This window comes from Equus asinus, unplaced genomic scaffold (assembly GCF_041296235.1).
Source record: "Equus asinus isolate D_3611 breed Donkey unplaced genomic scaffold, EquAss-T2T_v2 contig_51, whole genome shotgun sequence".
Lineage (NCBI taxonomy): Eukaryota > Metazoa > Chordata > Mammalia > Perissodactyla > Equidae > Equus > Equus asinus.
Window position 1 is genome coordinate 5,936 of NW_027225194.1, and position 13,554 is coordinate 19,489.

Consider the following 13,554-nt stretch of genomic DNA (forward strand, 5'->3'; position numbering starts at 1 on the left):
CGCCGCCCGTCGCCCACCGGGCGCCCGGCCGGGACAAGGCCGCGGTTCGGCGCGCGCCCCCTTCCCTCCTCGCCGCCCTCGCTGGCCCTCCCGAGAGGGCTCCCTCCCCGCGGCGCGATCTCCGCACGGGAGGCAGAGGCGGCGCAGACTCGCATTTCCAGCCGCCGCCGCCGCCGCCGCCAGGGCCGGGCGCGCGGTCGGGGTCGTGTGCGCGGCCGCGGGCCGCTTGCTGGATGACGCGGTCGTTTGGCTGTCGGGGTCGGATGGGGCACACGTGCCGGGCACCGGTGGCGGCGGGCAGGGCCTCGAGGGCGGGGGTCGGCGTCGGGCAGGCAGCCGGAGAGCGGTCGGCGCCGGCGGCCGCCGCCGTCCTCGTTAGTATAGTGGTGAGTATCCCCGCCTGTCACGCGGGAGACCGGGCACCGATTCCCCGACGGGGAGGCAAGACGTCCCTTTTGGGTGGCTGGCGCCGCTCTGCGTCCGGCCGCTGGGCTCCCGAGGGCCCTCGTCTCTGCCGCGCCGCCCGCCTCCAGCCCCCGAGGGCGCTTCTTCGCCCTGCCCCGCCCTCCAGCCAGGCGCAGGCCGCCAACCCAAGTGCCCGGCCTGCCCACGGGACCCCTCCCCGAGGCCCCTCGCCGCCGGGCGGCGGTCGTTCGGCACGGCCGAGCCAAGGCTTCCTCTGCCCCCGAGCCGGGACGAGCGGCCCGCCCCCAGCGGCTGGCGCACGGGGCTCCCCGCACGGCTGCCGGGCCGCGCGACACGCGCGCTGCACAGCGCGCGTGCAGCTGCCGGGACGGGCGGCGGGTGGGTCCTCTCTCGGCGCGCGCAGCTGCCCGCCGAGCAGCCTGTGGAGAGGGGCTGGGGGCGAGCCGGACGGTGGAGGCGGGCGCCCGGCCGGGGCTTTGGCGGGGCGGTCGGCGGGGAATGGCGGTCGCTTGGTGGCGCGGGTAGCGAGGCTTCTCCAGAGGCGGTCCGTCCCGCGGACGAGGGCTGCGCCTGGCCGGGCGCGGGCGCCTGCGCTGGCGCGGGGCGGCGGTTGGGGCGGCCGGCGGGAGGCAGCGCGCGCGCTGCGGGCGGGCGGGGCGTCGGAGCAGGGCTGCGCCAGGCGGCGGCGGCGGCGGCGGCGGCGGCGGCGGCGGCGGCCGGACTGCTGGCGCGAGCCCCGGCGCTCAGCGTTCGGGGCAGGCCGGGCTGTGCGGCGTTGGTGGCATAGTGGTGAGCATAGCTGCCCAAGTGCCGCCGACCCGGGTTCGATTCTCGGCCACCGCAGCGGGCCGACCTTTTGCCGAGCGTGGCCCTCCCGCCCGGGGAGGCGGGGCGGCGGGCGGCGGGGCGGCGGCTGTGCGTGTGTGTGTGTGTGCGTGTGTGTGTGTGCGTGTGTGCGCGCGCAGCGTTTTGAGGGCGTGGCAGGGAAGAGCCGGCGAGGGCGCGTGCCCGCCCCGGGGCGGCGGGCGGCTGGCCTGCGCAAGGCGGGGCCCCGGCGGCGAGGGAGCGGCGAGCGGGCGGGCTGCGGGGCCCCGGGTCCAGGAGGCGCAGGCGAGGCGCGAAGCCCGACGCTCCCTGGTGGTCTAGTGGTTAGGATTCGGCGCTCTCAGCCCCGCCGCGGCCCGGGTTCGATTCCCGGTCAGGGAAGCCTTTCTTCTCTCTCCGCCTGCTCCCGCTCGTCGGTCGCTCGACCTCCGCTCCCCGGAGCGCGGGGCGCGAGGCCGCGACTCCCCTCCCCCCACCACGCACACCCTTAGCCCGGCCGCCGGAGCTCGCTCGCTCGCCCCCTCGCCCTGGCCTCGGCCTCCCGGGACAGCGTCACCCGCCACGTCCAGCCCTGACCCTGCCACGCCCTCCACCCTGCCAACGGCAGACCCTTCGCTCCCGCCGCCCCCCTGGGCTGCCTCCTCCTCCTCCTCCTCCTCGGACGCCGCCTCGCTTCCCCTCTTCCTCGGTGGCTGGGGCCGCCTCTCCCCCCGCCGTGGCCGCGGGCGCACAGCCCCCGCCGGCCCCCGCACGCGCGACTCTCCCGCAGCCCGGCTTCGGCCGCGACAGCTTCGGCGGCCCCCGGCCGGCCGCCCCTGGTCCTCCCGAGGTGGGCCGGTGGTGGGGGGGCTGGGGCTGGGGGTGCGGGCGGGAGGGGGCAGTGGGGTCTCTGGACCGGTCGGGCCACCTGCCGAGACCCGTGGTCCCTGGCCTCGCCCTCGCGCCAGCCGCGCCGGCAGCTCCCGCCGCCGCCTGCCGGGTCCTGGGCCCGCTGCGTAAACCCGGGGGCCCGGGCGATTGGGCGCCAGGGGCGTCTGGGTCTCGCGCGCGGGCGTGGGAGCCGAGGGCCCCGGCCGCGGCGCCCGAGAGGCGGAGATGGGCCAGTGACCCTCGACTCCGTCCGTCCGTCGGGCTAGCGAGACCAGCCCGCCGCCGCGGAGGAGACAGAGCAGGGAGCTACAGGAGGCCGTTCCGGGAAAACGCCACGGGCAGCAGGTGGGGAGGGGCTGGGGGCGGACGGTGGCGGGGGTGGCCAGCGTTTTTCTTCCAGTGGCTCCCAGCGACGCTCCGCGTCCCATGCAGGCCAAGTGGCCGGGGCGTTCCCCGGAACTCTTGCCTCCCCCACGCCCCTCCCCCACCGAGCTGGGACTTTGGACGGCGTTCCCCCCTTCCCCGCCGGCTCCCACCCACGCCTATCCCTCTCCAGCCCCGCATCCATCTTCTTCCTGCGGCTGCTCCCCAAAGGAGATGGCAGCTCTCCGGCCCCTGTCGCCGGCCGGGCGCGCCGCCTGAGCTGCCGGAGCTGAGTATCTGTCCAGGGACCGGTTCCGGCCGAGGCAGAGGGGAGGGCCGAGCCGATGAGCGGCAGGAAGCGGCCGCGGGCCCCACGCTGGACTTTGGACGGGAGCCGTTCCCCTTCCCCTGTGCCAAGGCGCCCGGTGGGCATAGGGGTGCGCCCGTGAGCGTCGGGAAGCTCCCCCACGGGCCCGGCCGGGGTGCTGGGCGTGCGCGTGCGGGGGCGGGAGACGGTGCGGGATGGAGGCGTCGGTCCCGGTGGGTGGCCCCCCACGCGGTCAGGCAGGGCCATGACCCCTAGGAAGAGGGCGGGCCCGGCGGTGAGCCGCGGTGGGTGGCGTGAGGAGGGAGTCCCGGGTGTGCGAGGTGAGCGCCGCGGGCCCGGAGGGAGGTGCGGGGCTTGCGGGAACGGGCCGCCAGGCAGGGGCCCGGGGCGGCCAGGCCCCTTGGCCGGCACGGTGGCGGCGGGTGAGATCTAGGGTTGGGGTGGGGACGAGGGGCCTGAGCGGGGGAGGGGGGGACAGGGCCGGGGGAAGATAGTCCCTGGGCGGGTCGTGCGAGAGAGGACCACAGGGTCCGCGGGGTTGTTGGCGGATGGTGGGGGCGGGGGCCTGGAGGCCGTAAGGAGCGGCGGGTGGCAAGCAGGGGCAGTGTCCGGTGCGAGGAAGACGGAAGCCCCTGCGGTGGGAGAGGACGCCGGCGGGCGAGACTGGCTGTGCTGCGCCTGCGAGGTGGTGAGGCTAAGGAGTAGGGTGAGAGGAGGGGGTGGGGAGCGGGCAAGGGCGGGAATGCCCCTGCCCCAGAGACAGAAACGACCTGTCCTGGGGACAGAGAGAGTCGCGTCTCGGGTGTGCGTTGGGGGTTGAGTTGAGAAGAGGCCAAAGGGACCAACGGAACGGAGGATCCCCCGGCCGGGAAGGATTTGGAAAGTGGGGGCGCGGGGAGGGGAGGGGGGCCCGACAGGCGCGGGGTGTTGGAGCAGTAGGGGGTGGGGAGGGAGGTGAGGGGGTTGGGGTCGGGGGTGCGGCTTGGGCTTGGAACGGCTGGGGTGGCGGCGGGCGGGCTTGGCAGTGTCCTCGGGGCGTCCTGGGGGCTGGGGTGGCGGCGAGGATCATCGGTGCCGGTGCTGACGCGTGTGGACTTGGTGCTGGCGCCGGGGGAAGGGGGGAGGGGCGGGGTGGGTGGGACTGGGTGGCAGTGGCGGCGCAGGTGGTTTCGGTGGTGGAGGCCCCGGCGAGCGTTGGCAACCGATGGCGTCGGAGCGGATCAGGTGAACACACGGCGGGCGTGCATGGTGACGAGACCCCGCGGAACTCTTGGAAAGACTCGAGGCGCGCCATCAGGCATTACTGGGGACCCTCCGGGAGAAGGCGGGGGTCACTCCGAGAGAGCGGCACGTCTCCGGCCGGCAGTGCCACCGCCGCGTAACCCACGCCGGGCTGGAGCGAGCCAGAGAGCGCGGAAAGGTGGCGGAGCGTGAGGAGGCGGGGCGTGCATGGGCCCGCGTGTTGCGGGGAGAGTTGTCCTCGAGTGAAACGTGACTCGGAGCCGTGGGTCACGGGAAGAAAGAAGAGGGATGGCCGGGAAGGAAGGTGCGCGGGCACGAGAGTGGCTGGGCCGGTGGTCGTGTCAGGGCACGGGGGTTTGGGGGGCGGGCGTTGTCCCCGGGGTGCGTGTTTGGGGGCGGAGGGGGGGACTTTTGTCTCCAGGGCGAGAGCGAGGGGCCCGGGGCGGGCGGAAGGTGTTGGTGTGCGCGGGGGGGCGGCCTCGAGCGCAGGAGAGACAGGGCTGTTGGTCGTCGGGGCCGCGGGACCAAAAGGGGACGGGTGCTGCATGGGCCGGGAATCGAACCCGGGCCTCCCGCGTGGCAGGCAGAATTCTACCACTGAACCACCCATGCATCGTGGCCGGCGCCACCAGGCGCCGCCCCAGCGGCGCTCGCCACCAGCCGCCCGACACTGGTCACGATCGCGGGGCCATCTCCTCCATCCGAGCCAGTCGGCTGGCGGACGGGGCAGCTGGAAGAGAGGCTGCGGGGCCTCTGGAGGGCGCCGGGGGCGGCGGTAGGAGGGGGTGCGACAGGGAGACCCGGAGGCGCGCGGGCACCTGTGCGCCGAGGCGGAGGAGCCGCGACAGAGCGGGGCGGCCCCCGGCCCATCCCGCCTTGTGTCCGGCCCAGGGCCGCCGCGACCCTGCCGCGCCGGCCGGAGGAGCCACGCGCCTGCCCGGGCCCGCGCCGAGCGCCATCCAGGGGCGGCGATCTGTGGCGGGCGACGGCGCCCGACGACCCCACGTGGGCCCGCCCAAGTCCCCTGGGCGGCGGGCTTCCCGCGGCGAGCCGGCGCGTGGCCGGCGCGGGCCGCCAACGGCGCGGCTCGCCGGACGAGAGCAGGGTGAAAGGGCAGGGCAGGGCAGGGCAGGGCAGGGCTGGGCAGGGCTGGGCAGGGCTGGGCTGGGCGGGAGTGGCCGCGGTGCAAAGGCCGTGGAGCCGCAGGCTGGGGAGCGCCGCTCGGTCGCCCCGCTGAGCGGCGCTCAGGGCCAAGAGACCCGAGGGGCCCGAGCCTGGCGCCTGCGCTCTGGCCGACGGCTCGCCCGCAAGGGTCCCGGCTCCGCGTTGGTGGCGAGGCAGGAGCGCGGTCTTGGAGGAGCAGTGCCGCTTGGCAGAGTGGCTGCCGGCCGGCGGGCCGCCCGCGGAGGAGGCGCGCCGTCGTGTCGTCGTGGGTTTGGGCTCCGAGGCGCCCGCGCGGCAGACGGGGCTTGGCCTCCGGCCGTGGGCCCGACGGCGTGTGGGCGACGGATCCGAGGGCTCGGTCACGGTCCTCCGGGAGCCAGCCGCCGGGTTGGGGCCCGCGTGCCGGGGCAGTGCCCGTGCAGGGAGGGCGCTGTGGTGGGCTGGCGAGCAGAAGGCCGGGCTGCGTGGGGCCCGGGAGGCAGGCATGTGCGCCCGGGCGAGGCCCCGAGAAAGTCGTGGTGGGGCACCACAGGCCACCCAGATGTAGCGGTGGGGACGGCGACCCGAGCAGGGTGTGGAGAGGATGGGCGGGCCCGGCGGCCGGGGCCGGGAAAGGACAGCGTGTTGGACGGTGTGCCGCCCGTTGCGCAGGCGTGGCGCTCCAAGCGAGGCGCTGTGCGCCAGGCAGAAGTCGGAGGGTGACCCGTGGAGGCGCTTTTGCTCACGAGGGTCGGTGGGGTGGGGTGGGGTGGGTGGGGTGGGGTGGGGGAGGGGGAGGCGGGAGTGAGTGGGAGCGGAGTGGGAGGGGGAGGGCGCGCGAACCCCCCCCATCGCGGCCCGCGCGGAGGGAAGGGGAGCGAGGCGGAACGATGGGGCGCGAAGTCCCGTCCCCGCGCGGGGTCCGGTGGGCGGCGGGTGCGTGAGCGGGAGGGCGGGGGCGCGCGCGCTGTGGCCGGCAAGCGTCGGTTGCCAGTGTCCCGAGGCGCTGGGCAGCCTCCCTGGGCTGGCGCGCCAGGCGCGCGCAGCGGCGGGCGGAGAAGCGGGTGGGGTGGAGAGGCGTGCGTGTAGGGGCCTGGAGCCTGGCGCGGCGGCCAGGGCACAGAGCGCCAGCCCGGGCCGGGCCAGGAAGGCGGCCAAGGGCGGCGCTCGGGTGTGCTGCGGGAGGCCTGGTAGGCGGGCGTTGGTTGGCGGGCCGAAAGGTCGGCGTGTCAGAGGCGGGGATCCGAACCCACGCCTCCAGGGAGGACTGCGACCCGAACGCAGCGCCTTAGGACCGCCGGCCATCCTGACGGCGGCTCAGCGTGGCCGCCGCGCCTGGCTGGGAGCCGACGGGCCACGCGCCAGTCCCCCGTCGCCCGCGGCGCCTGGCGGGCGTCTTTGTGGGCGCGCTCACGGACGGGACGCGCCGCGCCGGCTGAGCGGTGAGCAAGGCTGAAGCGGACTCGCCCGGCCCACCCCGCCGCCGCCCCGTCGCCCACCCCCCGGCGCCGGCCGGGACAGTGTCGTCGCCCGCGCGCGCCCCCCCTCTCGCCGCCGCTGGCCCTTCTTCGAGAGGGCTCCTTCCCTCGCGGCGCGACCGCACGGGAGGCAAGAGGCGGCGCAGACTCGGCATTTCCAGCCGCCGGCCGCCGCCGCCGCCAGGGCCGGGCGCGCGGTCGGGGGCCGGGTGATGGCCGCGGGCCGCTTTGCTGGATGACGCGGTCGCTTGGCTGTCGGGTCGGATGCGCGAAAGCACGTGCCGGGCACCGGTGGCGGGCAGGCCCTCGAGGGCGGGGGTCGGCGTCGGCAGGCAGCCGGAGAGCGTCCGGGCGCCGGCGCGGCCGCCGCCGTCCCTAGTATAGTATATATCCCCGCCTGCTGCCGGGAGTCCGGCCCGAGCCTCCCCCGACGGGGAGGCAAGACGTCCCTTGGTGGCTGGCGCCGCTCTGCGTCCGGCCGGCCCGGCGTCCCCGCAGGGCCCTTCTTCGCCCCGGCCGGCGCCCGCCCTCCAGCCCCTCCAGGCCGCCCTGCCCCGCCTCCAGCCAGGCGCAGGCCGTCAACCCGTGCCTTGCCTGTCCCACTGGGACCCCCTCCCCGAGGCCCTCGCTCGCCGGGCGGCGGTCGTTCGGCACGGCCGAGCGCGTGCTTCTCTGTTTCGCACGCCGACGCAGTTCCGTCCGCCCCCAGCGGCTGGCGCACGGGGCCCTCGCACGCGACGCGACGCGCGACGCGTGCACAGCCGCACAGCGCGCGTCGGGACGGGCGGCGGGCGGTCCCCTCGGTGCGCGCAGCTGCCCTCCGAGCAGCCCGTGGAGAGGGGCTGGGGCGAGCCGGACGGTGGGAGGGCGGGCGCCCGGCCGGGGCTTTGGCGGGGCGGTCGCGGCGGGGAATGGCGGGCCGGGTGGCCGGCAGCGAGGCGCCCCAGAGGCGGTCCGTCCCGGCGGACGAGGGCCGCCGCGCGCGGGCCGGCGCTGGCGCGGGGCGGCGGTTGGTGGCCGCGCGCGCGCGGCGGGCGGGCGGGGCGTCGGGCGGCCGGCGCCAGGCGGCGGCGGCGGCGCGCGCGCGGCGGCCGGACCGTTGTGGCGCGAGCCCCGGGCCCGGCGTTCGGCAGGCCGGGCCGCGGCGTTGGTGGTGAGTAGGGCGAGCATAGCTGCCTTCCGCGCAGTTGGACCCGGGTTCGGGCCTCCCGGCCAACGAGCGGCCGACCTTTTGTCGAAACGCGCGCGCGGGCCCCTCTCGCCCCGGGAGGCGGGCGGCGCGGCGGGCGTGCGCGTGCGTGTGTGTGTGTGTGCGTGTGTGTGTGTGCGTGTGTGCGCGCGCAGTGCTTTAAGAGGGCGCGCGCAGCAGGAAGCACGCGAGGGCGCGTGCCTGGGCCGGGGCGGCGGGCGGCTGGCCTGCGCAAGGCAGGGGCCCCGGCGGCCGGGAGCGGCGAGCGGGCGGGGGCCGCGGGCCCCGGGTCCAGGAGGCGCAGGCGAGGCGCGTCCGACGCTCCCTGGTGGTCTAGTGGTTAGGATTCGGCGCTTCAGATCGTCGCGGCCCGGGGTTCGACCCCGGTCAGGGTTTCTTCCTCCGTCTCGCCCGCCCGCCGCCCGACCCTCGCCTCCCCGATGCGCGGGCGGCCGCGACCCTCCTCCACACGCATCTTTAGCCCGCGCCGGAGCCCTCGCTCGCTTCGCCCTCGCCCTGGAGCCCCGGCCTCCCGACAAGGCCTTTTCACCCGCGCCACGTCCAGCCCTGACCTTGCCACGCCCCCTCCACCCCGCCAACGGACCCCCCGGGTCCCCGCCGCCCCCCCACGCCCTCCCCTCCTCCTCCTCCTCGGACGCCGCCCGCCCTCTTCCTCGGTGGCTGGGGGCCGCCTCTCCCGCCGCAGCCGCGGGCCGCCGCAGCCCCCGCCGCCGGCCCCCCGCACGCGCGCTCGACTCTCCCCCCCCCGCAGCTCCGGCCCGGCCGCGACAGCTCTCGCGGCCCCCAAGCCGCCCCTTGGTCCCTCCCGAGGTGGGGCCGCCGGTGGGGGCTGGGGCTGGGGGTGCGGGCGGAGGGCGGGCGGGGTCTCCCTGGACCGGTCGCCACCTGCCGAGACCTGTGTCCCCGTCCGCCCTCCCGCCAGCCAAGGCGCCGGCAGCTTTCCCGCCGCCGCCTGCCGGGTCCTGGGCCCGCTGCGTGTCCCGGGGCCCGGGCGATTGGGCGCCAGGGGCGTCTGGGTCCCGCGCGTGGGAGCCGAGGGCCGCCGCGCCCCAGGGAGGCGGAGATGGGCCAGTGACCCCTTCGACCCGTCCGTCCGTCGGCCACGAGACCAGCCCGCCGCGGAGGAGGACAGAGCAGGGAGCTGCAGGAGGCCGTTCCGGAAACGCCACGGGCAAGCAGGTGGGGAGGGGCTGGGGGCGCACGTGGCGGGGTGGCCAGCGTTTTCTTCCAGTGGCCTCAGCGACGCCCGCCGTCCCAGGCTGCGGGCCGGGGCGTCTCTCGGAACTCTTGCTCCTCCCCACGCCCTCCCCACCGAGCGGGGACTCCTTGGACGGCGTCTCTTCCCCGCCTCGGCGTCCACCCACGCCCATCCCTCCAGCCCCGCATCCATCTTCTCCCTGCGGCCGTCCCGGCGGAGACAGCTCTGCCCCTTGCCGCGACTGGCCGGGCGCGCCGCCGGTGAGCGCGGGCGGAGCTGAGCATTCGTCCAGGGACCGGTTCCGGCCGAGGCAGAGGGGAGGGCCGGGAGCCGATGAGCGGCAGGAAGCTGCCGCGGGCCCCACGCTGACTTGACGGAGCCGTTCTCCCTGTGCCAAGGCGCTTCTCGGTGGGCATAGGGTGCGTCCCCGCCGAGCGCGGGGAAGCTCCTCCACGGGCCCGGCCGGGTGCCGGGCGGGCGCGTGCGGGGGCGGGGAGACGGTGCCCGGAAGGAGGCGTCGGTCCCGGTGGGTGCTCCCCGCACGCGGGTCGGGGGGCCGCGGCACAGCTGCGGACCCCAGGAAGAGTGGCCGGTCGCGGTGAGCCGCGGTGGTGGCGGAGGAGGAGTCCCGGGTGCGAGCGGAGCGCCGCGGGCCCGAGAGGAGCGGTGCGGGGCTTGCGAGGCCGCCAGGCAGGGGCCCGGGCGGCCGCGCCCTGGCCGGCACGGTGGCGGCGGTGAGATCTAGGGTTGGGGTGGGGGACTAGGGGGCCTGAGCGGGGAGGGGGGACAGGGCCGGGGGAAGGCGAGTCCTCGGGCGGGTCGTGCGAGAGAGGACCACAGGGTCCGCGGGGTTGTTGGCGGATGGGGCGGGGGGCCTGGAGGCCGTAAGGAGCGGCGGGTGGCAAGCAGGGGCAGTGGGCTCCGGTGGCGAGGAAGACGGAAGCCCCTGCGGTGGGAGAGGACGCCGCGGCGAGACTGGCTGTGCTGCGCTGCGAGGTGGTGAGGCTAAGGAGTAGGGTGAGGAGGGGGTGGGGAGCGGCGGGCGGGGAATGCCCCTGCCCCAGAGACAAACGACCTGTCCTGGGGACACAGAGAGTCTCGTCTCTGGTGTGCGTTGGGGGTTGAGTTGAGAAGAGGCCAAAGGGAACCAACGGAACGAGGATCCCCCGGCCGGGAAGGACGGGAAAGTGGGGGCGCGGGAGAGGCTGACAGGCGTCGGGGTGTTGGAGCAGTAGGGGCGGGGTGGGGAGGGTGGGAGGTGGAGGGGTTGGGCTGGGGTGCGGCTTGGGGCTTGCAGGCTGGGGTGGCGGCGGCGCGATTGGCAGTGTCCTCGGGGCGTCCTGGGGGGCGGGGTGGCGGCGAGGATTCGGCTCGTGGTGCCGGTGCTGACGCGTGGTGGACTTGGTGCTGGCGGCCGGGGGGAAGGGGGAGGGGCGGTGGGTGGGACTGGGTGGCAGTGGCGGCGCAGGTGGTTTCGGTGGGAGAGGGCCCGGCGAGCGTTGGCAACCGATGGCGGCCGAGCGGGATCAGGTGAACACACGGCGGGCGTGCATGGTGACGCATCCGGGCGGAACTCTTTGGAAAGACCGAGGGCGCCGCCATCAGACACGGGGACCCTCCGGGGAGAAGGCGGTGGGTCACCCGTAGGAGCGGCACGTTCCTTCCTGCCGGCAGTGCCAACGCCGCGCAACTTGCCGGCCGGGGTCAGAGCGCAGCCAGAGAGCGGGGAAAGGTGGCGGAGCGGAGGGAGGTGGGGCGTGCGCGGCCCGGCGTGTGCTGCGGGAGAGCGTCCCTCGATAAAACGCGTGACTCGAGCGGGGTCACGGGAAGGAAAAGAAGAGGGACAAGGAAGGAAGGTGCGGGCACGAGAGTGGCTGGGCCGTGAATGTCAGGGCACGGGGGTTTGGGGGCGGGGCGTTTGGTTCCCGGGGTGCGTGTTTGGGGGCGGAGGGGGGGGACTTTTGTCTCCAGGGCGAGATGAGGGGCCCGGGGCGGGCGGAAGGTGTTTGTGTGTGGGGGCGGCCTCGAGCGCAGGAGAGGCAGCCTAAGCTGGACGTCGGGGCCGCGGGACCCCAAAAGGGGACGGCGCTGCATGGGCCGGGGAATCGAACCCGGGCCCCCCGCGTGGCAGGCGAGAATTCTACCACTGAACCACTCCATGCACCGGCCGGCGCACCAGGCGCCGCCCCAGCGGCGCCGCCACCAGCCTCGGCCACTCGGGTCACGGGCCCTGCGGGGCCATCTCCTCCATCCGAGCCAGTCGGCGGACGGGGCAGCCGGAAGCAGAGGCCGCGGGGTTCCCGGCGGGCGCCGGGGGCGGGCGCGGTAGGGAGGGGGGTGCGGAGCAGGGAGACCCGGAGGCGCGGTGGCACCTGTGCGCCGAGGCGCGGAGGAGCCGCGATGGGCCGTGGGCGGCTCTCTCTGCCCATCCCGCGCCTTGTGTCCGGCCCAGGGCCGCCGCGACCCCTGCCGGCGTCGCCGGGCAGCCGAGCCGCGCCCAGCCTGGCCCGCGCTCGAGTGCCAACCCAGGGGCGGCGATCTGTGGCGGGCGTACGTTCCCTTCGACGTACCCACGGGCCCGTGCCCAAGTCCCCTGGGCGGCGGGCTTCCCCGCGGGGCAGGCGCTGGGCGCGTGGCCGTGCGCGGGCGCCACGGCGCGGGCTCGGTCGGACGAGAGCAGGGCAGGGCAGGGCAGGGGCAGGCAGGGCTGGGTGCAGGGCTGGGCAGGGCTGGGCTGGGCGGGGAGGGCCGTGGCGGGGCGCGGTGGAGCCGCAGGCTGGGGAGCGCCGCCTCGGCCGCCCTCGTCGCTGAGCGGCGCTCACAGAAGCCAAGAGACCCGAGGCCTGAGCGGCCCTGGCGCCTGCGCTCTGGCCGACGGCTCGCCCGCAAGGGTCCGGCTCCGGGGTGCGTTGGTGGCGAGGCAGGAGCGCGGTCTTCGGGCGGCGGGCGCGCTTGGCAGAGTGGCTGCCGGCCGGCGGGCCGCCCGCGGAGGAGGCGCGCTCGTCGTGTCGTCGTGGGTTTGGCCCCCGAGGCGCCTTCGCGCGTGCAGATCGCCCTGGCCCCGGCCGTGGGCCCGACGTGGCGTGTGGGCGACGGGGATCCAGGGCTTCGGCTCGCTGCTCCCCGGAGCCAGCTTGCCGGGTTGGGCCCGCGTGCCAGGCAGGCCCCGTGCAGGGAGGGCGCTGTGGTGGGCTGGCGAGGCAGAAGGCCGGGCTGGCGTGGGGCCCGGGAGGCAGGCATGTGTGGCCCGGCGAGGCCCCGAGGTGAAAAGTCGCGGTGGGAGGCACCACAGGCCACCGAGATGGGGACGGCGACTGAGCAGGGTGTGGAGAGGATGGGCGGGCCGGGCGGCCGGGGGGCTGTGGGAAAGGACAGCGTGTTGGACGGTGTGCCGCCCCGTTGCGCAGGGCGTGGCGCTCCAAGAGCGAGCGCCTGTGCGCCAGGCAGAAGTCGGAGGGTGACCCGTGGAGGAAGCTTTTGCTCACGCAGGGTCGGGGTGGGGTGGGGTGGGGTGGGGTGGGGGGAGGGCGGGGAGTGAGTGGGAGCGCGAGTGGGAGGGAGGGCCACACAACCCCCTAATGGGGGCTCGGGGCGGAGGGGGGAAGGGGAGAGCAGGCGAGGAACGATGGGGCGCGAAGTCCTGAAGCCCCCGCGTGTGGGGTCCGGTGGGAAGGGTGTGTGAGTGAGTGGGCGGGGGGCGCGCGTTGTGTCGGGAAGGCCGGTTGCCAGTGGGTTCGAGGCGCTGGGGCAGCCTCCTGGGCTGAGGCGCCAGGCCGCGCAGCGGCGGGCGTGAGAAGCGGGTGGGGCGGGAGAGGCGTGCGTGTAGGGGCCTGGAGTTTGGCGCGGCGGGCCACAGGCCGGAGCGGCCGCGTCCGGCCGGCCAGGAAGGCGGCCAAGGGCGGCGCCCGGTGCGGGAGTCTCGGGTAGGCGGGCGTTGGTTGGGCGGGCTGCAAGGTCGGCGTGTCAGGAGTGGGATTCGAACCCACGCCTCCAGGGGAGACTGCGACCTGAACGCAGCGCCTTAGACCGCCGGCCATCCTGACGGCGGGCCTGGGCGCGTGGCCGCTCGCCTGCTGGGAGCCGACGCGGTCGGGGCGGGGCCCTTGGCCGCCCGCGGCGCCTGGCGGGCGCTCTTGTGGGCGCGCCACGGACGGACGCGCGCGCCGGCCGACGGGGAGCAAGGGCCAGCGGACTCGCCCGGCTCCACCGCCGCCGCCCCGTCGCCCACCCCCGGCGCCGGCCGGGACAAGGCCGCGGCCCGGCGCGCGCCCTCTCTCCTCGCCGCCGCTGGCCCCCCGAGAGGGCCTCCTTCTCGCGGCGCGATCTCCGCACGGGAGGCAAGAGGCGGCGCAGACTCGCATTTCCGGCCGCCGCGCCGCCGCCAGGGCCGGCGCGCGCGGTCGGGGTCGTGTGCGAGCCGCGGGCCGCTTGCTGGATGACGCGGTCGTTTGGCTGTCGGGTCGGGATGGGC

General features: G+C 76.6%; 2 protein-coding genes across 2 annotated transcripts; both read right to left on the reverse strand.

Moving 5' to 3' along the window:
* Positions 1-3,063: 3,063 nt before the first annotated feature.
* LOC139044012 (basic proline-rich protein-like) lies at positions 3,064-6,502 on the reverse strand. The gene is made up of 3 exons (XM_070503641.1): positions 4,733-6,502; positions 4,117-4,205; positions 3,064-3,241 (listed from the first exon to the last, which is right to left on the reverse strand). The coding sequence occupies exons 1-3, from the start codon at positions 6,500-6,502 to the stop codon at positions 3,064-3,066; spliced, it is 2,037 nt and encodes a 678-aa protein (XP_070359742.1).
* A 105-nt stretch (positions 6,503-6,607) lies between these two features.
* On the reverse strand, positions 6,608-11,512 carry LOC139044013 (collagen, type I, alpha 1b-like). Its single transcript, XM_070503642.1, has 3 exons — positions 11,260-11,512; positions 8,469-9,824; positions 6,608-7,851 (listed from the first exon to the last, which is right to left on the reverse strand). Exons 1-3 carry the CDS (start codon positions 11,510-11,512, stop codon positions 6,608-6,610), a joined length of 2,853 nt encoding a protein of 950 aa, XP_070359743.1.
* Positions 11,513-13,554: the final 2,042 nt, after the last annotated feature.

Excerpts from the sequence above, each read along its gene's own strand:
- LOC139044012 (XM_070503641.1), bottom strand. The coding sequence starts at position 6,502 with ATGGCCGGCGGTCCTAAGGCGCTGCGTTCGGGTCGCAGTCCTCCCTGG. Across the intron at positions 4,206-4,732 it reads GAGGAGATGGCCCCGCGATC|CCCGGCGTGGGTTACGCGGC; the intron begins GTGACCAGTGTC and ends GGCTCGCTCCAG. Across the intron at positions 3,242-4,116 it reads CTTCTCCCGGAGGGTCCCCA|ATCTCACCCGCCGCCACCGT; the intron begins GTAATGCCTGAT and ends CCCCAACCCTAG.
- LOC139044013 (XM_070503642.1), bottom strand. The coding sequence starts at position 11,512 with ATGGGCAGAGAGAGCCGCCCACGGCCCATCGCGGCTCCTCCGCGCCTC. Across the intron at positions 9,825-11,259 it reads CGCCGCTGGGGCGGCGCCTG|ATCTCACCGCCGCCACCGTG; the intron begins GTGCGCCGGCCG and ends CCCCAACCCTAG. Across the intron at positions 7,852-8,468 it reads GGGCGGCGGGGACCCGGGGG|GCAGCTATGCTCGCCCTACT; the intron begins GTCCGTTGGCGG and ends ACTGCGCGGAAG.